This window comes from Biomphalaria glabrata, chromosome 4 (assembly GCF_947242115.1).
Source record: "Biomphalaria glabrata chromosome 4, xgBioGlab47.1, whole genome shotgun sequence".
NCBI classification, from domain to species: Eukaryota; Metazoa; Mollusca; class Gastropoda; family Planorbidae; genus Biomphalaria; species Biomphalaria glabrata.
This window is the reverse complement of record NC_074714.1, coordinates 9,299,706-9,325,154: the sequence shown is the minus strand read 5'-3', so window position 1 is coordinate 9,325,154 and position 25,449 is coordinate 9,299,706. Positions and strand designations below refer to the sequence as shown.

At 36.7% G+C, this 25,449-nt stretch overlaps 1 protein-coding gene across 2 annotated transcripts in view; it reads right to left on the bottom strand.

The window, feature by feature from the left end:
* Positions 1 to 788: 788 nt before the first annotated feature.
* Positions 789 to 25,449, bottom strand: part of LOC106054828 (uncharacterized) — a 33,198-nt gene continuing 8,537 nt past the window's right edge. For both annotated transcript variants that reach the window (XM_056026593.1, XM_056026594.1), the window contains 5 exons: positions 24,351 to 24,621; positions 18,245 to 18,980; positions 9,180 to 9,361; positions 6,663 to 6,862; positions 789 to 4,275 (listed from right to left, as the gene is read on the bottom strand). In XM_056026593.1, the coding sequence (XP_055882568.1) occupies positions 4,020 to 4,275; positions 6,663 to 6,862; positions 9,180 to 9,361; positions 18,245 to 18,980; positions 24,351 to 24,621 (1,645 nt within the window). In that variant the 3' untranslated portion in view covers positions 789 to 4,019. The remainder of the gene's footprint in view (positions 4,276 to 6,662; positions 6,863 to 9,179; positions 9,362 to 18,244; positions 18,981 to 24,350; positions 24,622 to 25,449) is intronic.

Below are 25,449 nucleotides of genomic sequence, written 5' to 3'. Positions count from 1 at the left end.
TAGTTTGCTTTTAGAATAATATTGAAGATTGAGGTTTTCCAATTCAAAACGCTGTGTAGGGGGATTTTAAACTCAAAACAATCTGAGGGGGGGGGAGTTCAACTTTACAAAAAAAAGCCATCTGTAGGAGAGGGATTTAAACTCAAAATCCCCAATTGGCTTGGCTACGCTCAAATAATTTTAGTGTGTAATTTACTTTTTTTTTACATTGAAGAGGTATTTTTTAGCATCAAACCCCTCTGAAGGGATTTTAAAACTGAAAACCCCTTTTGGCAACGCTCATAGCATTTTGAGTGTGTTGCTTTTTTCTTACATTGAAGATGTATTTTTTAGCTTCAAACCCCGCTTGGGGACGGGGTTTAAACTCAAAACCCTTTTGGCTACGCTCATAGATTTTAGAGTGTATAATTGGAAATATTTTAGCAATTTTTCTTGCGCAATTTCATGCTTTTAGCTTTCTTAATGCAATATGTTCCAATCACTTTTGTGGACCAGTCTGAAAAGGGGAAGTGGATGGAGGGGGGGGGGGGGCAACTGGGAGAAGGTTTCTGTGGTGGCCAATAAAAAGCAAAATTTAGAAAAAAAGTTGTTCGCCTTGAATTCAAATTCGAGACATCAAGTCTCCCAAATTCAACATGCTACCCTTGAGTCAGCCAAGTGTAAATACAATTGAAGGTTTATTGTTATCTAATGTTTGTTTCAAATTACTAAGCGACGACATTATTATCTACACACGGCTTATTTCCCCTTACCTAGTAAAGTCTTTATAAAAAAACGAAACTAATTAATTATGACAGTTGAAACAGTAATTGGTAGTTTTATTGATTGATTCAAGTTTTGTTAGGGACAATGACAGTTTCTTCTTGATCCGAGAATAGGAAGTGGGAGAAATAATGTAGACAAATAGACATACAAGCATAGTTGCTATAAGCTTTGTAATAAGATGGACATTTAATCAATACACTTATATACTGAAAAAAAAAACGTACATCCAATGTATGCAAATGACACTCTTAAAATAAGATTAACATACAATGTATGCAAATGACACTCTTAAAATAAGATTAACATAAAATGTATGCAAATGACACTCTTAAAATAAGATTAATATCAGTGGCGTAACTAAGGGGGGGATGGGGGGGGGGGGAGAGAATTTTAAAATACCCCCGGGCCCCCACCTAGGGGGGGCCCCCAAATGGGTGTCCGAAATTTATTTGTAAATACATAAATTAATATATTTGATTGACAAATAGTGTCAACGGGTGTCTTTTTTTAATCAACATTTATGGATTAAATTTATCACAAAGACTAAACCTAGATATTTTAAAAATATTTTTGCCGCAGAGATTAGTTTTTAGAGATATAATGTAGCTTTCATTTTAAGCTTTGTTGCCACGAATAAAACTGCATGATATACAGCGAATTCCAGGTTTCTTGTTACCTTTACTAATAATAGATCTAAATGGCGAGTATTTTATAGCTACACTAATTAACCTTGAAGCAAAATTTACAAATCGAGTATAACTAAAAGTTATTCTTAACAATGCTAAAATTGTCAATTTTTCGTGTTTGGCGTCTATAATATCAGAATTAAACTTCACACTCGAGTTATTACCCCTTTATTCATCTTTCCTCAATCCAATGGAATATCTCTCTTTTTATTTACATCTAATGATCTAGTCCTTTTGCTTTCGCACAAAACATAAACAAAAAATAATGACGTAATATCATATAATATTAATACATCCTTCCTATTGAAGTTATTATCACACCCTTCCTTTTAAAGTTCTTAATAGTGATATCTACTAGCAGGGCCGGCCCTAGCATTTGCGGGGCCCTTATGCGAAACGGATCGCGCGGGGCCTAGTCTGGGTAGGGATAAGCATAATGTCAAAATTATTTTTTTTTTGAATTAGAAAATAGGCCTACTTTCGTCTTTGCAATAAATTTTTATCAAATGAAAGCTCGCAATGCCCTTTTTATTTATTGGCACCCCAAAACGTCAATTTCGTCTATTTTTCAGGAGATTTGAATAAATTCAAAAAAAGTTCAGGACTTTATCGTATATTATGCCTTTTCATGAGATTTCCTGGAGGCCCTGAAAAATCAGGAGGTCGCGAAAACCCTGTTATTTTATATACGTTACAATTGTTTAATTTAATAATGTACACTTGGAATTAGCGCGGGGCCTATGAAAGCGCGGCGCCCACTGCGACCGGCACTGTCTACTAGGAACTTTAACAATTCGTCCACTTCTGGTTATCTTGACTGAACAAGTTCTCTAGACGTTGGTCTATAACTGTATGTTTCGTTTGTTGCAACAGTTTGCAGTTCATTGTCTTCATTGGTATCATAGTACCCAGAGATGTCTTCATCGAAACTCTTATTTAAAAAGCGTTGATTTCTTCTGTATGTTTTTCCATTGTTTGTCTTTATGATGTAAGATCTGGGTGCTGAATGTTTTTTATGACAACTGCTTTCTGCCATGTTTGACCAAGACGAACTCTCCGACAGAATAATCTTTAGGTAGTCTTGCTTTTGCATCGTATTTCACTTAGCTTTTCATCTGTCGTTCGTTGAGTAATGTCTCTGCATTTTCAGCTACCAATGGTTTCAATAGTTTGTGATCAGTTGGAATAATTCCCTGAGTCTTCTACTCGTCAGCTGTTGTGATGGTGAATACGGCAGTCCACTTATCGGAGTATTTCTATACTCGAGCATAACGAGATATGGATCTTTCCCACTTTTGTATACCCTGAATCCTTTTGCTTTCGCACAAAACATAAACAACCAACAATGACGTAATGCCATATAATATTAGCACAGAATCTTCTTCATGCAGTGGAAAATTAAGAATTTTTTGCCTATCTGGAATTCTGGTCAAAGCTCCTGTGCCCAATTAATATAGTTCGGAAGAAACTACAAAAGTCTGGACTGCATATACGGGAATCCGCTAAAGAAATTAGTACCCTTTCATGCTTTTTGCAAAATGATGAGAAACTGACAAAAACCCTATCCATCGAAAAAGCAAAAGAAGGTAGTGAATACTATGGATTCCCTGTAATCAAAACAACCATATGAAAGAAAAGACTTGATGGGAAGTTGAGTTCTAATGTAGGACTGTCAATACAACTGCAATTCAAACAGAAGTGCTGGACAGATTTCATATGGAGATGAAGGGCAGATTCCAAAGGCTGGAAAGAAAATGGATACCTTTGGGTTTCTTCTTGAACCAAGACACCTGTTAGAAGACACGCTTGTGACAAACTGTGCTACTTTTCCTGTTTGTATGATGAAATAAATAGAAAATAGCTTTTTCAATGATGTCATTGATGCACGAGCACTTTTCATCAACAAACAGTAATACAATCACCAATAGACATATTGAGGAAACAGGCTTCATATGGGAATTACGTGTGCTCAGACTTTGCAACCTCCTCCGAATACCGCTAACTCAGGTTACTTCCATTACGACATTACGTCTTGTGAGAGATCATTCTCAAAGCTCAATCAAAAAGTATCTCAGAAGCACAATGACGCAAGAAAGGCTTATCATGATTTTAATGTCAGTGAAGTCACAAATACTAGAAAGTATCGATGTAGTTGATGTTATAGATGTCTTTGCTGCACAGAATGCACGACGTGAAGCGATATCAATTTAGATTTGTCACTTGTGCATTATTTAACTAATAAACAACGGTATTATTCATTAAAAGAGTCTCGATGATTACTTTTTGTTAAGTTTACTGATATACTGAACCAATTTGATTTGGGGCTTATATATTTTTGTGTACATTATCTCATGACATATGTCGAATGTCAAAATGCAAGGGACCCCCAAAGAGGTCAATCCCCCCGGGCCCCCAAATCCCTAGTTACGCCCCTGATTAATATACAATGTAGGCCAATGCAAATGACACTCTTAAAATAAGAGACCTACATTAAACGCAAAGACTCGTTACAGACATTGCTCACAAAGAGGCATTAAGAGGTGTACGCAAAGGTTTCATCCATATAAATCATGAAGACTCACTGGTCATCAGCGGGTTTAGCTCCATTAAGTTGCCTTCATAGCGTGATGTCGTACTTTGTATAATATTATCTGTACTTGCTTCAGCTCCCAAGAATGATGTCAAATCTTGCATAGAGATATCAATATCTTCTTCCGTTTCACGGTCTATCAACCTTTGTGTATCATTTATACCTAAGTCTATGTCGGTAACTATCCAAGCCTCCTGAAAGTTAAACTGCTCTCGATTCAGCTTCAATATGACTCTAAAAAATAGGAAAGTAAAATAATTATAAAAATTTCAAATTTAAATTAACTATGTTTTACCTAGTTAAAGTTAACTTTTTTTTAGCGGCCCCCGAAAGGGGAAAAGAAGCTATTAGTTTTATGTGAAACTAGAAAAGATATTGAAAATCCGAAATCATAATATTTTAGACCATTCAAAGTTCTGATGCAACGGCTACTTGTTTCTTTTCTGAAAGCGAAAAATCTAATTTTTTAAATCACTTATGCAAGCAGTTTTTTTTTTCATAAAAATAAACCACTTTTACAACTATTAATAGTAACAAACACCGGAAGCTCTTTATTTTTATTTTTTCTTCATTTGCATTGTTAAGTTATGTAAGTTCTGTTATAAAAAAAAAAAGTAAAGTTTCCCCTTTCAGAACTTGTGGTCTATAGGGCATATGATGTAAAGGTCATCTGTTTTTGTGGCCTACGGTTAACAAGGGTGTCATGTGGCCAGCACAACGACCAACCGCCTTTACTTTTCCCTAACTAATGTCAGGTACCCATTAGAGCTGGGTGGACTCTGAGGCGCCCGAAGATCCCGAAATTAAAAATCCCAGTCTTCACCAGGATTCGAACCCCGGTTACCGCCCAGCCACCACGCCTCCTAAGTTTTGTTATACTAAGTACTATATTTACACACAAAAATGTATACTATTTTTTAAGAAAAAAAATCTATTTAGTATGCATAATTAAAAACAAAAATTAATAGGTAGTTTTTCATATTATCGCGTGAACAATAGTGCAGCATTCTTGCTATACTGAAACTGAACCAAAGGGAATTTTTTTTTTACGGAAATGTTTTTCTTCTTCAGGAATAAGAGATTGACCCTTTACAAAACAATTAGATCAATTAGATATTCATTATAAGTCATCAGTTACGCCAGGCTCGCATCCAACTACACATTCACTTTCACATATCCTTTGGTCTACTGGACTGCTGGGGCACCACACAAGATCTGTTAACCTTTTTTCTCCATTCTTCTCTGTCATTTGTCTTTGATAGAATTTCATTCTGATAATATTGAAACCTGCCTTTTTACCTGCCTGGGTGGACCACTTCGGGGGCCGATTTTCAGTTTGTGTTTCCACATAAACTGTCTTTGTAACCATGTTACAATTTAGTATTAGCCAGAAAATGTGTTGATGAGTAGGACGGGTGGATGTACCCTACATGGGAAAGGGAAGAAGGATTATTACTCCGCTATCACGCTCACAAGATGCGCGAGGGGGAGGGGCAATGGAGTATACTGAGTAAGTTCATTTTTTTTTTGTGTGTAAACTAGGTTAAGGTAAATAATTAATGCAAAAAAAAAATCTAACAGAAAAACTTTCTCTCGAACTTTGTTAAGCGCAAATAAAACTTGTATATGTAAGCTTTTCGTATTATTACAATCATAAATATATGAAATAGCAATAGATCTAGATGTATCTTTTTTCAAAGCTTATATCAACAACTCTATCTGTCTGGTCAAAAGTTTGTACACGTGATTTCTTCCACACCTAACCTCCAATGAAGCTGAAATTTTTGCACAATTATTTTATTTTTACATGCCAACACAAAGATCAATAAACAACAAAAACAAAAAAACAACAACAATTAGTTGATTTACTATTGATAATTATTTTGTTTGGTATCTCGAAGAAGGAAAATTTTACTCGACTGATAAAGTTGTCTAAGTTGAATTAGCCTCCTTTTTTTGTTGGTAGAAAGAAAAGTTTTTAAACGACTATAAATAACTATTAAACAATATTTTCATAAGCAGCACCCCGGCACAGTGGTTAACGTATTGGCTTGAGGAGGCTAAGGAGACTTGGAATTGGAATTCAGGTCGCTCACTTTTTATGTTATAAATACATTTAAAAAGCGATCACCCAGATACCCTTTCCAACTGCTCCAGACAAGTTATAGTATCATAGCGTATTGAGAAAGCGGGAAACGGTGCAACGTATGTAGACGGGTTAGCAAGCCTTTCTCACATCATTAACACCTGCAAGTACTAGAGGCTTAACAGGGTAGCCAACTGGTGTCTATGTTTGCTCTCATTTCGGCTACCCCCGGACGGAAGTTTTCACGAAGGTGGCACGCTGAAGCAACGGGAGATATATATGTATAATTGCTACTTTATTTATTTATTTCTACATTTAGTTCTATCCTTGTCAGGAAATCCTGAATCTATTGATGCAATGAACCAGCAATTCCAAAATATTTTAATTTTTTAAGCTAGCTATGGTGGTAAACTTTGTTAAATGCCAAAACTAAAATTTAATAAAATGGACTCTTTTTGCTTATTATTATCTAAGCCATTTGAAAAATCATCCATTATTTTGTGGTTCAGTATACAAGTGTATTCATTCTACTAACCTTTGTTTTTCAGATTTCTCTGAAGTTGTAATTTCTCGAATAATGGTCTCAACTTTAGATTGAAGCCATTTGAGACCGGTCATTATAGTAGCAGTGTATCCAGCCACTTCGGTAGAATACGAGAAAATTGAGGTGTAGGTCACAAACATTATAAATGCAACGGCATACATTGTACATGGCAACAAGGACATTAGAAATGCCTGGAAACAATAATTGTAAAGATTTGAAAGTAAAATAAAAACAAAGCTTATATTGTGTGAAATTGCATCGATTATTGTGAATCAGTAATGTAATTAATTTTAATACATCTAGACTAACATTAATAAATGTGTGCGATAGGAAATATTTTTAGTTTAGATCAACTTTCATACTTAATTCATGCTCAGTGTGCTATGATCCAATCACTTCTGTGGACTTGATGGGGGGGGGGGGGGGTAGGGGAGAAATGGGTATCTGGAACAAGATTTTTGTGCTGACTCCCCCCCCCAAAAAAAAAAAAAGAAAAAAAAAGAGAAAGTTCCTGGAGTCTGAACTCGAACTCGAGCCTCCGCAAATGAAGGCCGACATGTTTGCCACAGACTTATTCAAGTACTTTATAAAATAGAAGATTAGATAGTTAAACGTTTTTTGCGAACCACGTAGTATTCTACACAAGGCTGATCTCCCTTACCCTTAGTACACTTTCTATGTAAAAAAAATAAATTATTTACGATTAGATTTTTCGCTTTCAGAAAAGAAACAAGTAGCCGTTGCATCAGAACTTTGAATGGTCTAAAATATTATGGTGTCGGATTTTCAATATCTTCTATAGTTTACGAGATTTAAACGAGACGGACGGACGGACAGACATTCCACACAAAACTAATAGCGTCTTTTCCCGCTAAAAAAGCATAAAAAATGTTGTTATTTAAAAGAAAGACAATATTTCGTTTATACACTTATAGAGCGATTTGTTTCTCTTCATCACTAATAAATGTTAGATTAAAAAGAAAAAAGAAACATTTTACCCCCCTCCCCCGCCCCGAGAAAGATTTCTGGTTTAGTGAATGCATAGATCTACTATACTTTATAAAATTCCAATAATAGGCCTTTAGATCTAGACTTAGAAAACGATGCGCAAATAGCTCCTGAACATTAATATATTAATATACTCTTGATAGTGTAATACCTACATGCGGAACTACCCAAATACATATAGTCCACTCAAGAGAAATATTTTCTCGTTCTAACGCCAAATTTAAATGCATTTCTTTTTTTTTTTTACTTTGGGAAATTATAACTATCAAAGTAGAGTTTGCCCAGTCAACTATCTATCTATCTATCTATCTATCTATCTATCTATCTATCTATCTATCTATCTATCTATCTATCTATCTATCTATCTATCTATCTATCTATCTATCTATCTATCTATCTATCTATCTATCTATCTATCTCTTTCTCTTTCTCTCGCTCTCTCTCTATAATAAGGCTTGTCTTCGAGTCCGAAGATAGTGAGGAGTGCAGTATTTCCCGCGACTGCGCAGCCTCAGCTGTGACCTACATATTTTGCCACATCCAGGGCAAGCATAACCATTGTCCAATTTTCTTTTCGCCGTCTGCGTTTGTCCTCGGCAGTGGATTTTCTTTTGGTCTCAAATGTGTATCCCGCGGCCTTCGCGAGTGACCTCCAGTTCTCTCGTTCCGTGCTCTCTTCTGTGTCAGCCAAGGAAAGTTGACACCTAAGGTGGTCCTTGAAGCGTTTCCGTGGGACGCCTCTGTTAAGTCGACCATATATATAAATATATATATATATATATATATATATATATATATATATATATATATATATATATATATCAACTCAAATTTCTAAGGAAATCGTTTAAGCCGTTTTAGAGATCCGTGTCCAGATTCTTGAGCCCGTCCACCAACCCAGTTTCCACGTAGGTAAAAGTTAAATAGAGGTATTGTAAAAATACATTTCATTACAATAGGCTACACATGTGCATAAGCCGATTACTTCTAAAGCAACGTTATTTATTAAAAGGATAAGATGAGAAGCTTTTAAAAGTGTACTATGTTTATAACAGGCCGCCGGCGGACAACGGTTTTGTGTGCACGAGATGTGGAAAAAAAAGTTCGCAACTGGGTCTGCGTAGTCTCGTGAAACACATCACGTTTTCCTTAATCCTCGGAATCGAATACATTGCTATTATTATTATTGTTACAGCTTTTCTATTTATATTTCTACCAATAACTGGCTAGAAACGACCTTAAGTCTCGCTACGTCTCTAGGTGTCCCTGGTTCAGCTGTATTTACAAATAAACAAGTAACACTCGATCAAACACAGAAACTATTAATCATCATTTCGGCATATCACACACTGCACTCTCTACTTTTGACAAATAACACACTTCCGGTGATTCGCTCTTTTGTAAAAATAGATTATACATACATACACACATTCACCCGTGATAATTATTATGTTTATAATAATGAATTGTAAAACAAAACAAAACCTAATATTGTCCCACCTTTAAATAAGCACTAAGCTCAAAGGGAAGAATCTCAGGAGTGTCGTTGTAGATTTGTGTCACAAGCCTTTTGCTAGTAGAGATTGTACCATCCTTTCTTAGAAAAATTAAAGGACGGTTGATATTGAGTCTTAGTTCTCCGGCATCATAGACGAAGTAACCTTCGATTTTTTTGTTCTTTCCTGCGTGTAAAAAACTAAATTTGAGATCATTACTGTAAAAAATTAACACGAAAATGCCTAGATTTTAAGTTATTATTAAGACTTAGTGGGATACTTTCCAACTTTCTAGCCTGTATTTGAACATAAAGCACATTCATAGAAAACTCATTCAGTTTATCCCTATTAACAATGATCTCTTATTGAAATATTACGTTCAGAACTATACAAATTTAAAGTTGCTTCAATGTTATGGAAAGAATATTTAAGCTTTCCTTTTTTTTTTTTTTTACATAAATTTAATATAGACTAATAAAATGATCTTATCTTATCGTATTTTACTTACATTCTAGATCTAGAAGGAGGGGAAAGTAACAATTCCTGCCCTCTATGTCAAACTTAGAGCCATTGGTGTACGGGGCAAAATATACAATTGGATACAATCCTTTCTGTCTGGGAGGAGCACACCTACAAAATACCAGCACTCCCTTAGCAAGCCAAAACAACAACTCAATGGCCTGCCTCAGGGCTCTGCCCTCTCCTGTACACTTTTCATGGCCTATCTTAATGATTTGCCCAGCTCATTGCGGTCAAAGAAACTGCTATATGCAGATAACATTGTCCTCTGGTCAACCGGGAAGAAAGCCAACCAAATACAGGCGGCATTACAAGCAGACATCCACACCATCTCCTCGTATTGCGACAAATTTCAGATTCAGATAAACGTTTCAGCCTGGGATCGACATTCTTAAGGCTCCATTCGAGATTCAACTCGGTGGGTTGTGACTCCAACGTGAAAATACGCCAAAATATCTAGGGGGACCCTGGATAGAAAACAGTCAATGCTCCAGCACGTCCAGGATGTTGAAAGAAAAGCCTCGGAGAAGTTAGCGCTACTAAGAAAGCTGGCCAGCACAAAGTGGGTTGCCAAAGCTGACATGCTACGCACACTGTACTTTGGGGCAGTTAGATCACAAATTGAGTACAGCTATTCAGTTCAAGTATATGCTAGTAAAACAGCCCTCGAATCACTCGACCGAGTACAGGCACAGGCACTAAGGTTCATTTGTGGCACCTTTTGGACAAGCCCAATAAATGCTGCTGAAATCTTAACTAACTTGGCCTCATTAAATTTAAGGAGGGAGAGGGTGGTACTCACGGCCTATGAGCGCTATAAAAGGGGCGACTCTAAGCTACCCACCACAATATTAGTAAACCTGTGGGGAGAGAGGAACAGTATTAAAATGCGTTCGTTCCTACATATTGCGGTCAATGTGTCTAAATCAGCTGGTCTAATAGAATTCCCATTAAGTGGAGGTTCACCCAAAAAATCTATTTTCGTTAATATTTATCAGAAACTTACCAAACTTGTATGGTTGATACAGTAACTCATCCTGATTTTAAAAACATAGAAAGTGTGTTTGACTTTTGTGGTTGCCATGGATAAGTACTTGTCCTCCGTGGAGGAGATTACCAGACCCACAAATTAACCTGTCCCTTAAAGGGCAGGAGGGAGTTACCAAGAGGCGCTTAACACCTGCCATACTAAAAAAATTGGCATCAGTTACATTAGAGTCCTACCCATCAGATGCCATATTCTGCTATACCGATGGGTCGTTATTGAGGGACCCCGATAGATCCGGGAATGGGGCCCTTATAGTTTACCCAGACCGGCCAGAACCAGATCGGCTCTCTGGTTCATGCGGCTTCGCTGCATGCTCCATGGACGCTGAATTAACAGGGATAACTCGGGCATTCGAGGCTATTAGAGTCCGAGTGACCCAAATACTGTAGTGCTAGTCAACGACTCTCGCTCCAGTCTACTAGCTATGGGTGGCGGCGAGGGAGGGTCGCCCGTAATAGAAGAGGCAGTCGGCACAGCAGGTAACATCTGCCGCGCCATTGGAGCTGTTGTTTTAATGCAGTGGGCGCCCTCATATTGCGGCGTTAGGGGTAATGACACGGCAGACTCTCTTGCAAGAGAGGGAGCTTTGGCAGCCACTCACCTCGAAGCACCAAGCACGTTTTTACAAGCAACGACAGAAATCCGAGCACTCATTTATGAGAAGTGTTTAAAGTCTTGGGAGGAATCCGACAGAGCACGTAGTGTCTGACAGCATATGCGTCTCCCAGATCGCGACGATCCGTGGAGACGGTTAAGGAGGTCAGAACAAGCAATCATTGCACAGTGTAGGACGGAACATTGTCCTGTTGGGGCATACTTTGCCCGAACTATGACTCCCGATGCCATCCCTGTGTAGAGAGCGTAGAAACAGTGTCGCACTCTTGTACGAGTGTCCCCAGCTCCAAGAACTAAAGGGGGGGGGAACTGTCTGAGCAGTCACTCGACTTATTTGGTAGCTACGAGGCATTACGCCGGACGGCCCAGTTTCTTGCCAGAGCACTACGGGAGGATTGAAACCTTCCTGCTCTGATTTTTCAATAGGAGTTCATCTCAGGTGGCTAAATTGGTAAACGCGCATCAAATACATTCTCGAATCTAAGGATGTGAAAAACTAGGATTCGAAACCTGGTTTGAACCAAATATTTTTTAAAAATATTTTTTTTTAAAGTTGTAAAATGGATATTTTTTTTTTTAAAGTTGTATAATGGATGTATTGTTTTTTTTTTAAAGTTGTATAATGGGTGTATTTTTTTTTCTTTTTTTTAAAGTTGTATAATGGATATATTGTTGTTTTTTTTTAAAGTTGTATAATGGGTGTATTGTTTTTTTTTAAGTTTTATAATGGATATATTGTTTTTTTTTTTAAAGTTGTATAATGGGTGTATTGTTTTTTTTTTTTAAAGTTGTATAATGGATGTATTGTTTTTTTTTTTTAAAGTTGTATAATGGGTGTATTGTTTTTTTTTTTTAAAGTTGTATAATGGATGTATTTTGTCTTTTTTTTTTTAAAGTTGTATAATGGATGCATTGTTTTTTTTTTTTTTTAAAGTTGTATAATGGATGTATTGTTTTTTTTTAAAGTTGTATAATGGGTGTATTGTTTTTTTTTTTAAAGTTGTATAATGGATGTATTGTTTTTTTTAAAGTTGTATAATGGGTGTATTGTTTTTTTTTTTTTAAAGTTGTATAATGGGTGTATTGTTTTTTTAAAGTTGTATAATGGATGTATTGTTTTTTTTTTTTAAAGTTGTATAATGAATGTATTTTGTCTTTTTTTTTTTTAAAGTTGTATAATGGGTGTATTGTTTTTTTTAAAGTTGTATAATGGATGTATTGTTTTTTTTAAAGTTGTATAATGGATGTATTGTTTTTTTTAAAGTTGTATGATGGGCCTATTCTTTTATTTTTTTTTTTAAAAGTTGTATAATGGATGTATTGTTTTTTTTAAAGTTGTATAATGGGTGTACTTTTTCTTTTTTTTTTTTTAAAGTTGTATAATGGATGTATTGTTTTTTTTAAAGTTGTATGATGGGTCTATTTTTTTTTTTTTTAAAAAAGTTGTATAATGGGTGTATTGTTTTTTTAAAGTTGTATAATGGATGTATTGTTTTTTTTTTTAAAGTTGTATAATGGATGTATTTTGTCTTTTTTTTTTAAAGTTGTATAATGGGTGTATTGTTTTTTTTAAAGTTGTATAATGGATGTATTGTTTTTTTTAAAGTTGTATAATGGATGTATTGTTTTTTTTAAAGTTGTATGATGGGTCTATTTTTTTTTTTTTTTTAAAAAAGTTGTATAATGGGTGTATTTTTTCTTTTTTTTTTTTTTAAAGTTGTATAATGGATGTATTGTTTTTTTTAAAGTTGTATAATGGATGTATTGTTTTTTTTAAAGTTGTATGATGGGTCTATTTTTTTTTTTTTTTTAAAAAAGTTGTATAATGGGTGTATTTTTTCTTTTTTTTTTTTTTAAAGTTGTATAATGGATGTATTGTTTTATTTTTTTTTTAAAGTTGTATAATGGATATATTGTTGTTTTTTTTTAAAGTTGTATAATGGGTGTATTTTTTTTTAAAGTTGTATAATGGATATATTGTTGTTTTTTTTTAAAGTTGTATAATGGGTGTATTTTTTTTTAAAGTTGTATAATGGGTGTATTTTTTTTTAAAGTTGTATAATGGATATATTGTTGTTTTTTTTTAAAGTTGTATAATGGGTGTATTTTTTTTTAAAGTTGTATAATGGGTGTATTGTTGTTTTTTTTTAAAGTTGTATAATGGGTGTATTTTTTTTTAAAGTTGTATAATGGGTGTATTGTTGTTTTTTTTTAAAGTTGTATAATGGGTGTATTTTTTTTTAAAGTTGTATAATGGGTGTATTGTTGTTTTTTTTTAAAGTTGTATAATGGGTGTATTTTTTTTTAAAGTTGTATAATGGGTGTATTGTTTTTTTTTTTTTTTTTTTTAAATGCATTTTTAAAATGTTTTTCTTGTTATTTTAAATTTCAATTTCGTTTTCTACATTTGCAATTTTCTTGGTGGCTGTAAATGGGAGTGGCCATTGAATGAATAGCTCATTCTTTATATCTAGCACTAGTTGAAAGAAAGGCCTCGAAGCTTGGGTTAGTAAGAAAGTTGGCCAGCACAAAGTGGGGTTACCGTGCTGACACGCAATACAAGAAGACTGTCCGCTCGCTAATCCAATATTCCCTGCCGATAAAGTGCAGGCCCAGTCATTGAGGTACATAACTGGCACCTTTAGCACGAGCCCGACATGCCTTGCAGAAATCATGTGTTACGTGCCTCCTCTAGGCCTGAGGAGAGAGAGAGGGCGGTACAAAATAAATAAAATGATAAGGACTGGGTAAACTTCTAGACCTTTCGATTTTGTGCCTATAGTCATCGTTGTGGGACCAGATTTTGTTTTTCTGTTTTATGTTTCCGTAGATCTGACTTCTTGTAGATTGTGTTTTAGTATCTTGCAATGCGACGTAGTTATTCAAGACGCTTTCTGTGAGAATAAGGTGTTGGCTACAGTGAGTTTATAGGTGCTGGCAAACTCATTCTTCTGTCTTTAGTTTCTCTTATCCAAAACTCCCAGTAGTTCCTGCCCGTTGTTCAAACACATCTCTTCCTATCCTGGTATTCTAGTCTCATATAATAATGAGGACATCCTTTTTCAGAACTTCTTTGATGCAGTCCTCTATCTCATTGTAGAAGCTCTCTACTACATTGTCTTCATAATTGGACGTTGAATAATTGTTATATTAATTGTAATATTAAGAGAACTAGCTCCGACTCGAATGGCAATTATCCTGCTGTTAATAAGTTTACAGTTCCTAATGCAGCTAGCTTTTTTTCTGTGGACTATAAAACCAACTCAGTGTAATGCACTAGCGGATCCAGAACTTTGGAGTGGGGGGGGCGATTTTTTTCCAAACCCTAACCCTAACGCCCAGTAAACCCTAACCCTACGCATAAACGTGCACACACACACACACACGCGCGCGCACACACACACACACACACATATATATATATATATATATATATATATATATATATATATATATATATGAGAATAAAAAAAGAAGCATTTCTCAACCTTCGGCGAAAAACAAAACAACTGGGGCAGCGCTATAAGGTTCTCTGGTGAAGTTCGGGGCGAAGCCCCGACGCCATAAGCGTTTTCTTGCTTTTTTAACTGCAGAAACGCATTCTCCTGACAAGTACAGCTCATTATTCATCAATGGAGTTCGGTGCGAAGCCCCGACCCCATAAGCGTTTTCTTGCGTTTTTGACTGCAGATACGCATTCTCCTGACAAGTACAGCTCATTCTTCACAATGTAGTTCGGGGCGAAGCCCCGACGCCAAAAGCGTTTTCTTGCTTTTTTCACTGCAGAAACGCATTCTCCTGACAAGTACAGCTCATTATTCATCAATGGAGTATGGGGCGAAGCCCCGACGCTATAAGCGTTTTCTTGCTTTTTTAACTGCAGAAACGCATTCTCCTGACAAGTACAGCTCATTATTCATCAATGGAGTTCGGGGCGAAGCCCCGACCCCATTAGCGTTTTCTTGCTTTTTTGACTGCAGATACGCATTCTCCTGACAAGTACAGCTCATTCTTCACACTGTAGTTCGGGGCGAAGCCCCGACGCCAAAAGCGTTTTCTTGCTTTTTTCACTGCAGAAACGCATTCTCCTGACAAGTACAGCTCATTATTCATCAATGGAGTACGGGGCGAAGCCCCGACGCCAAAAGCGTTTTCTTGCATTCTTCTCTGCAGAAACGCATTCTCCTGATATCTACAACTCATTACCCATAAATGAAGTTAGGGGCGAAGCCCCGACGCCAAAAGCGTTTTCTTGCATTCTTCTCTGCAGAAACGCGTTCTCCTGACATTTACAACTCATTACCCATAAATGAAGTTCGGGGCGAAGCCCCGACACCAAAAGCGTTTTCTTGCATTCTTCACTGCAGAAACGCATTCTCCTGACCTGAAGCTCATTATTCATACTATTAAAAAACGACCTTTCGAATAATGTTGTACTTGAAAAATATTCTAATTTGAATTTATAGGCCCATAATACATTGCAAATAAAACCGATTTGGTCCTTGAAAAGATAGGATACCCCACGTATTTAGATTTTTGCTTTGAGGATCGCCGCCGAAAAAAAACTTATTCGATAAATATTTTTCAAGAAAACTCTAGTATAAATTGTGAGTTATAGTCCCAAATTTATTTAGCTAGAAAAATATCAGATTGAAAAGGTTGGGAAAAGGTGACTATAAAAACGTTATTTGAGTTTAGAACTCATCTCAATCATGACTCTTATACTGAAAAATTTCGTTTGAATTCTAACTTTTCCAATGCAAAGTCTTTCTTAAAATACTTATGATAACTTCATGTTAAATTACAAAAACTCTGTCTGGAAATGGGAATGGCGGTAGAGTGAAAACGATTAATCCTCGCTCCTTTACTAATTTCTGCTAAAGATTGCATTTGGCATTAAAGAATAGGTATGGGGCGACTCGATATAAGAATTTAATTTATAGTATATATAAATTATATTAGTGACAGATTTTTTTAATTTTGTAATTTCTTAACTATAATACAAAAAGAAAAGTATTGATTTGTCCGATGGGGGAAATGCGATTGCATGTATCGCCCCTCCCACCTGGTACAACCCTTTTTCATTTAAATTTACTAATGATACAATTTGAGATTAGAGTGTGGTACGACATATATACAATGGGTCACATATCATTACGTAGTTTATATTATATAGATATTCAACTAATTTTATTCACAAACTATGATTCTCCACAAAAATAGGATCGCCCCCCCCCCAGCACTCAGAGGACTAGAGTGGGGAGGGCAGTACATGCAATCGCCCCCCCCTCACCCCGCCGAATCGGCCAAAATACCAGAAAGGGAGAAACATAATATAAAATGTATATATTAATTCAACTAATTTTGTTCACAAACTATGATTTCTCCATAAAAACGGACCGCCCCCCCCCACTCAAGGGGTTTAGGTGGGAAGGGCAGAAGAGGTATTCGTCCCCCCCCCCCCACCAATCGGCAAACAGGGAACGACATAATATAAAGATCGGTTAAAATATCAATAACAAGATACAACGATATAGATATTTAATTGATTTGTTAGCAGGCTGTGATTTCTACCAATAAATTGGACCGCCACCCCCCCCCTTTCGAAAGTGTAGGGGGGGCGGGATTGATACCATCGCCCCCTCCCGACCCCACCGAATCGGCCAACATACTAGAGGGGGGGCGAAATAATCTAAAAATAGGTTGAAATATAAATAATTAGTATATATTTTTAACATAAGTAATAAATTCGTATACAAATTGTGTGAATCCTATACTAAAGTTCGTTCGGCCGAGTGGGGGGGGGGGGCGATCGCCCCTACCGCCCCCCCCTGGATCCGCCAGTGGTGTAATGGCTCCTTTCGTCCCAAGTGTACCAGATCTTGCAACCTTTTTCTGTTGTAGTTTCTCCACAACCTGTCCATCTGAATTCTGAGAGGCCGAAAATGTTCCATTAAAAATCTTTGAGCTTTGTCATTTGAATAGTGCTCGCAAATTCCATTTTTCATGCTAAACAAGAAAAGAACATACCCTGAATATTTATTATCCATTGGCAGATCCGTCGGGGACCACCTCTGTAATCTTGTTTATATTAATTTGATTATATCATCTATCAGCGGCACTTTAATTCAAGCATTATCATAGATTACATTGAACAAGATATTAAAAGAAATTTGATAAAATTAAATGCGGCAATATGAAACGTTATTTCTCCACCAACTTTGACAGAATAAGACCCTCTACTGTTCTTCTACTAGCTATAATTCTAGCCGGCTTCGTTCGGATTTTTTTTCGCATTTTTTTTTCTAAGAAAGGCGCCTATACTGTTTTGAAAATTCGTAAAAACATTTAGATGCATGTTTTCTTTGTTGATCTACCATGGCTCGACTGCATTGTACCCGCCAATGAAATTTGATTTCTGTAGTTGAGGCTGAGGCGCTTTGCTTCCAAACCGAGAGGTTTCGGGTTTGAATTTTGGTGAAGGCTGGTATTTTGAATTTCTGATTTTTAGAACGCACCTGAGGTTACATTACTCGTATGGGTACCTAACACTAGTTGGGAAGTTAAGGTGGTTGTTGGTTGTTGTTATGGCCACACGACACCCTCGTTAACCGTCGTTAACGTAAAGACATAAAGACTGACTCACAGACAACACAAAATCGATAGCTTCTTTTCCTTATGGAGGTCAAAAAATGATACATCGAATTAAGTTAGAAATTAATTCCCACATTTAGGCATCATACAAATATTAACATTCTTCCAAGAAGCTGGGTTTAAAAAAAAAAAAATTAATTTTCTTTTCTAGAACTTTGAGAGAATACAGAAAAAAGAAAGAAAGAAAGAACGAAACAAATAAAAATATTATTAAATAAAACTGAACGGCTTACCTAAAAGAAGAAACGCTTTGTTTGTTTTTACATTCGGATTGTTGGAAGAAAACTTCAACTCATCGTTGCGAAGAAGATCAAAAATATTTTCTGCAATTTTTTGGAACTCCTTGGTTACGTTCCTGATATAATCGTAGATCACAAGAAATAAAGGAAAAATGACAAAAGAAAAATCGTCAAGGATATTCCGAGTACTGGCTGACATGATCAGAATTCTAAGTATCAAAGTAATTGTGAAGTACAAAAAGAACCCCCAAGTTACATAGACAACAACCATTGCAAAAAGGTTTAAAATTAAAATCATTTGAACACATTTCGAAGAACGGGGCAAATGAAATTTATCATTAACTTGGGATTTATTCCATGGTAGCTCGGTTATTATCATTGTGATGTAATTTTTTCTGCGAGCTATAAAGTAGAGCACTAAGACGAAACAATAAGCAAAAAAAAAATTTTTAAACGCTTGCGACGTTTCTCTGACATAAAATGGACAACTCAAACTTTTAGCTTCAAATGCAGAGCACAATGTGTTCGAATCCAGGGTATTATTATCAGCTCCAAACACATACAAATAATACGGTAAAAATAAAATTATACAAAGGAATGCAAACACTAGTTTTCCTAAATAGAAGCGAATACATGGAAGCCGGATGGGATAATCTATTGAACAGCAATCGCTTGATAAACAAGTGCCATAGCAACATGGAAAGCACTTGTTCAAGTTCTCTGAAGGTTTCTGAAAGGAAAACGTAATCAATCTAAATCAATGACATGGAAAAAAAAGATGATTATAGAATTTCTTCATTTAAACCTTGGGCTAATGAAATGTGTTAGTATTATACACTACGTGCCAATTATCACTTATTAATTGTAAAACGTTTTTAAAAAAAGGCGAAAATGTGTACCGGGCATGGGCGTAGCCAGGAGGGTGTTCTTGGGGTTCAAACCCCCCCCCCCCCGAAATGAAATCCCCCCACCGCAGGGGGGGGGAACGGAATTAAGTGACTGATTTTTGCTTTCATTTTGTTTAATTTAGGTGAGATTATTTTAATACTAAATTATCACTTACCACAGCACAGCCGAGGCAGTTTTGAGTTAAAAACCCTCTACCAGGGGGTTTTGAGATTAAATCCCCCTACCAGGGGGTTTTGAGATTTAAAAAAACCCTATCAGGGGGTTTTGAGATACAAATCCCTCTACCAGGGGGCTTTGAGTTTAAAACCCCCTACAGGGGGTTTTGAATTTTAAACCCCCTACAAGAGGTTTTTGCAGTTTAATCCCCCTCTTCTATAAAACAAAACAAAAAAAAATGCAAACAACAATCCCCAAATTCCAACAGCACAGTTGAGGAAGATTTTGATTTTAAACCCCCCTCCAAAATTTACGATAAACCCCATCTTCAATATAAAAAAAGCAAATTACACACTATAAATTCTATGAGCGTAGCGAAAGGGGTTTTGAGTTTAAACCCCAGCCCCTCCAGTTGGGGTTTGAAGCTAAAAAGTACCTCTTCAATATAAAAAAAAAGCAAATTACACACTATAAAATCTATGAGCGTAGCCAAAGGGGTTTTGAGTTTAAATCCCCCTCCTCCAGATGGCTTTTTCTTTAAAGTTTAAAACCCCTCCAGATGGTTTTGAGTTTAAAATTCCCTTACAGAGCGTTTAGAGTTGAAAACCTCTCTCTTCAATATTATTTTAAAGCAAACTACAGTCACCAAATTCTAAGATCCTAGCTAAATGGGGTTTTGAATTAAAAACAAAACAAAAAAACTCCAGAGATTTCTTAGTTCAAAACCCCTCAACAGATGATTTGACGAAAAAACTTTCCTTTTCGATATAAAATCTAAAGCGAAATACAGGCATGTAATTCCAAGAGCGAAGTCAAGAAAGGTTACAAATTTCTACCAGTGGCTTGGGCTCCATTAATAAAGTGTGAATAGTCTTCTGCCGAAATTGAAAATCATTAAATGTGTCTCAACAAAGATGGTTAAGACAGATTTTAGGAGTCAGTCATAGAGATCGGGTCTAAATCAAAGAAATCATATGCCGAACTGGGAGTCGAATCCTTAGTAAGGTTGTGACAGAGTGTCGCATGAGGTTTTGCGGTACGTGTTCTCCGACAAAATGAATTACGCAAAAGAAGAGTTGCGGAAAAAGCTTGCCGGAAAATGCGCCGAACGGCGCGAGAGGGTCTAAGTCAGTAAGAATAGCACATTAGGTTCTTTGAAATAAAACTTTTTAATAGCAAGATAATGCACTGTAGATACCTCAGAATATGTATTTTGTTGGCTTTCAATACCAGAAATAGTGCTCGGCGGCGGGGCTTCGCCCCGCGCTGGGAGAGCACTGCGAACTCCCCCAGACCCCCTTGCTAGCAAGGGCGGGGAGTCTACAATAAACAATAAACGTCTTCCGAAAGGGTCAGAATGTAATAAAGATTAATTATGTACACACACACATATTTTTGTTTTCGCCCGGGGGGGTTTCCCCCTCCCCCCCCCAAAACCCTCCCCGAAAAAAAATCCTGGCTACGCCCATGGTACTGGGCATAATGAAATAGTAGTAGGTAGCATCACGGCCGGATTGAAGGGCGGGCAGGCGGGCCTACAGAAAAAGAAATGCTTAATTCACTGTATTTAAATTATAAAGTGGCCGCTGAGCATGCTACAGGTTTGATGGTGGCCTATTCAACATGAGGCGGCTCAAAGCAAAAACGAAAACAAATTCAGCAGTAATCAGAGACTTGCTATTTGCTGATGACTGTGCACTAAATCCCTGCTCTGAAAATAATCTGCAGAGCATCGTCAGTTACTTCCCAAGAGCATGCTCAGACTTTGGCCTTACCATTAGCCCCAAAAAACTGAAGTCTTATATTTGTCTGCTCCAGGGAAAGCCTGCTCGGATCCAAGCATCAAGATAAATGGAGATGGTAAAAATGCAGTGGACAGATTTAATTATCTTGGCAGCACACTCTCCAGAAACGGAAAGATCGATAATGAAATCGACCTGCGTATCGCCAAGACCAGTGCATCCTATTGTGACGAGATGTTAATTAAGTTAATATTTGGGCTTGTTTAGTTAAGTCTAGGGGAAATTTTATTAATTTTATCCCGCTCACATATAAGATTTTGTACAGGCACACCGCAACTAACAGTAAGAACAGACCAATATTATAAGTTTATAAATAAAAATGATTTAATAAATGAAAGTTTACAAAAGATAAATGATCAAATAAAATTATAATTAAGAAATGAAATGAAGGTGCTAATATCTAACATAACTGCTCATCATAGATTGCTAATTGGTGAGTGATTGGAAGAGAAGAATGTTCCTATGTCTGGCTACTTATTTTCTTAGCTGCTAGCCCGTGGGTCGTCTTCTGGCGGTCGAAGGACTGGCACTCAGAAGGATGAGTCATCCGGCTCTGTCTTAGGATGTCGGCTCGGGATATTCTCTATGCTGTACGCAAGCTGGCTCTAGGGTGAGGCCGCTGCCTGTTTAGGCAATAGCTATTGGGCAGTGGACAGTTTGGGCCGGGTACTGGGCAGATGATACTGGGCAGTATAAGGCACTGTGGACACTGGGCAATATGTAAAGGCCAAGGCAATGCCTTCTTGCTAACAGGTATATAATTGGGGGGGGGGTATCTGGTGTGGTCTGCTCCGGTTACAGCCTTGGTGAAGATCTGGTAGTTATAGCAGTCGGGTGTAGCAATCGTGTGTAGCAACCAGGGGTAGCAATCGGGAGTAGCAAACAGGCTGGGGATAAGACAGACAATTAGGAACCTCCTAAAGACATTGAGTAGGGATTCCCAAATGCCTTGCAATCATTCAGATGCAGGCATTGGTATCAATCCCAATAGGGCATTTAAGACAATTAGTTATAAAATATTAAAGCATGCGTATAACTCAATAACAACTAAAATACAAGTAAGATAACCACAGTAAATAGGGCTATCATACAATGTAGGATGGTATTAGTCAAGATACATCCATTGAATGAGATTACGTCGATAAGTAATCAGTTATAGTAAAATGGGGAATGAGCATTGTATTTACTGAAGGATAAGATGAACATAAAATACTAGGGATAGGGCTACAGTAATAAGGGTTTAATATAATTGATCAAAATTATTTTTATCCAGGGAACTATAAGTTCACAAGGGCGTGAGACATAATAATATGTATCAGGGATATATAATAGAAATGTGAAATGATTAATTTCACATGGGCTCTGTAAGTTTAGAGCACTGTGATCTAAGTTCTTAGACAGTACTTAGATTCATGAAAGGTTATTGTTTACACCAATCACTAAGATACAGGAATGGATGAAACATAACAAATCAAATATAATAACTAAGGTTTCAAAGGTAGACAACCATAGCGGCATTAATAATACTATATGAAGATATAGCATCGACATAAAATAGTACAAGATACATACATAATAAAGTCATAATGTAATGACGGGGAACGTGGTTATGTACTAATGTGTACTCACACATTCCTATAAGATAAAATAAGGATAGTAAAATGTTTACACTTACCCGTTTGTCCCTAATGAAACATCACTAATAAACTTCCTAACAGAGGAGACTGTATAAATCCTAGCGGGCTTAACTTGGAATGCTTTGATCTCTCCCTATATATAGTTGAGGCATTTTGTTTAACGGGTGGGGAAGATACCTAGGTGATTTTCTCACATGTATCTATGTACTGGACATATCAGGCGTCATGTCCGATTTATGGCCTGTACCGTGAGAGTAGGGACGAAGGCGAATAAGTATCTGTCCAGCCCGAGTGCAATGCTATTCTTAGAGCGATGCGTATCCTGCGGGGGGGGGGGGGGGAGAAATAGGCGTGAAAAGTTATTAGGCCGCTGCGTGTAGCGCTGGTGCAGCGACTATTGTGTGCTGGTCTTTTGAACTTTTGCATCCAAGTTTCGTCGTATCGTCACACCTATGGCAGACTGTCTAAAAATGTCTGGAACAGACGAGGTATCACCACAAATAAAAAGCTAATGATCTATCGAGCTGTCAACCTCCTTACATTTCTCTATGCCCCAGAAACGTGGGCAGTGTACAGAAAACATGCAAAGAAACTGAACCACTTCCACTTGACATGACTCAGAAAAATACTAAAGTCTTTCGAAGAGCGGATATGCAAAGCATCCACACAATCCTGATGCGGTCCCAGGACACATCTGCAGAATGGAAGACCGCAGCATCCCTAAACGACTCCTGTTTGGCCAATTAAGGGAAGGAAAGCGCTCGCAAGGCGGACAAAGAAAAAGCCCCAGAGATACCCTCAAAGCTTCTCTGAAGGCGTTCAGCATAGACCCAGCTACCTGAGAGACAGAGGCCCATGAGAGCATCATGGCGCGCTGTGAAAACTAGCACACAATTTGCTGATGAAAAGATCCAGAGAAGAAAAGCAAGGCCAATGACACTAGCTCCAGCTGGAATAACCTGCCTGGCGTGCAGCCGAATATTCCGGGCTTACATAGGCCTCACCAGCCACACGAGGAGGCACAAAACCCCAGTGCAAAGCCCTAAGACCCTGGATGACAAATGTGGTCATTATCGAACCATGACGGACGAACTATTATTATTATAAAGTACGATTTTTTCTTTATAGGATATGTGTAACAATGAAACACTTTCTGTATGCTAAATATATAATGTATATTAATATCTATATATCTATATCTATATTAGTCAATCTATCTATCAATCTCTCTCTCTCTCTCTCTCTCTCTCTCTCTCTCTATCTATGTATCTATCTATCTATCTATCTATCTATCCATCTATCTATCTATCTATCTATCTATCTATCTATCTATCTATCTATCTATCCATCTTCAAAATTCTCCCCCCTCCCGAAAAAAAAATCCTGGCTACGATCATGCAATTAAATGTTTTATTTTTTAAACCTACTGGATCCACACCTTTCCTTTAGTTTTAATTCTGTATTCGGAATTTCTTGTTATCGCGCAGTCTTAGACTTACTATTAGCGTTACAAATTAATACTTAAAAAAAGAGCAACATTTTTAGTGTGTGAGTAAAATGATTTTAAAACTAATGCATCATTAATGTTATACTTACAAAGTAGGAGCTGTCCAGACCAATGAGAAATTCTGTTATGCTTCCAAACAACGTTATGGCCGAGAGGTTTTCAATTATGCAATGTCTTTTTGTTACTGAGAATTTGATCCTTTTTATTTTAACCTCAGTTTTAGAACGTGTGTTCGTTTTTCTTTTAAATTCCGCGAAATTGTCAGAATTTGCAATTACTGGAAATCTTATCATTGAATCGTCACAATCGTTATTGTCACCAATCATCCAATTTTCTGGATAGAGGTAAAAGTCTTCAGTGCTATGTTTAAACATGAAGAAAAATGCCAAACATTACCGACTGGTAAAAATATATTGTTGTGTCTAAAAAAAAAAAGAGCTAATGATAGATGATGTATAAGTCTGGAGACTCGTAAGACAGTTGAAGATGGAGTCTACAGAATCTAATGACTTAAGAAAATTTACGTTTTTTTAGATGCACAGGGTTTTCAGACACTTTCACCACCGAAGGAAGACAAAAAGGAGGGCAAAGCTTTAAGAAAGAGGACAACTAAAAAAAAAATAATTTAATTGGAAAAGCATGAATTAAAATTTAATTCATGAAACATGTGGACAAAGCAATTACGCTACTGTTTCCTAATAACTTCTAGCTCTCTTCTCCCACAAGCCGAAAGAGAAGATACGTTTAGTGACGCCTAGGCTTTGCTGAAATGTATTCTTTAAAACTATGTGTTGAGTAGATCTTGTTTAAATCGCAACTAACAAAATGTCCTTGAAAGAATATATTTGGACGTCTCATAACTTTCTAATTTGAATTTTTAAAGATTGGTAAATCGTTTTTTTATTTGATCAATGTTTAATATGGATTCATAAGTACAATGCAATCACAAAAGATTATTATTATTACTCCCTTAACACAAATGACCAACTTTCCTGGTACGCATGACGAATGGTTGTACTATGTTCAAGTATCATACATCTAAGACACTTTGAGACAATTCGCCCTAACATACACGCGAAAATACTTTTTAGAATGTTTTTTTTATGAAAGAATGCTTCTCAAAACTAACTAACAACTTATAAAACCATTCCAAAAAAAGTCCTTCTCTTACCAAAATAAGGCAACTTG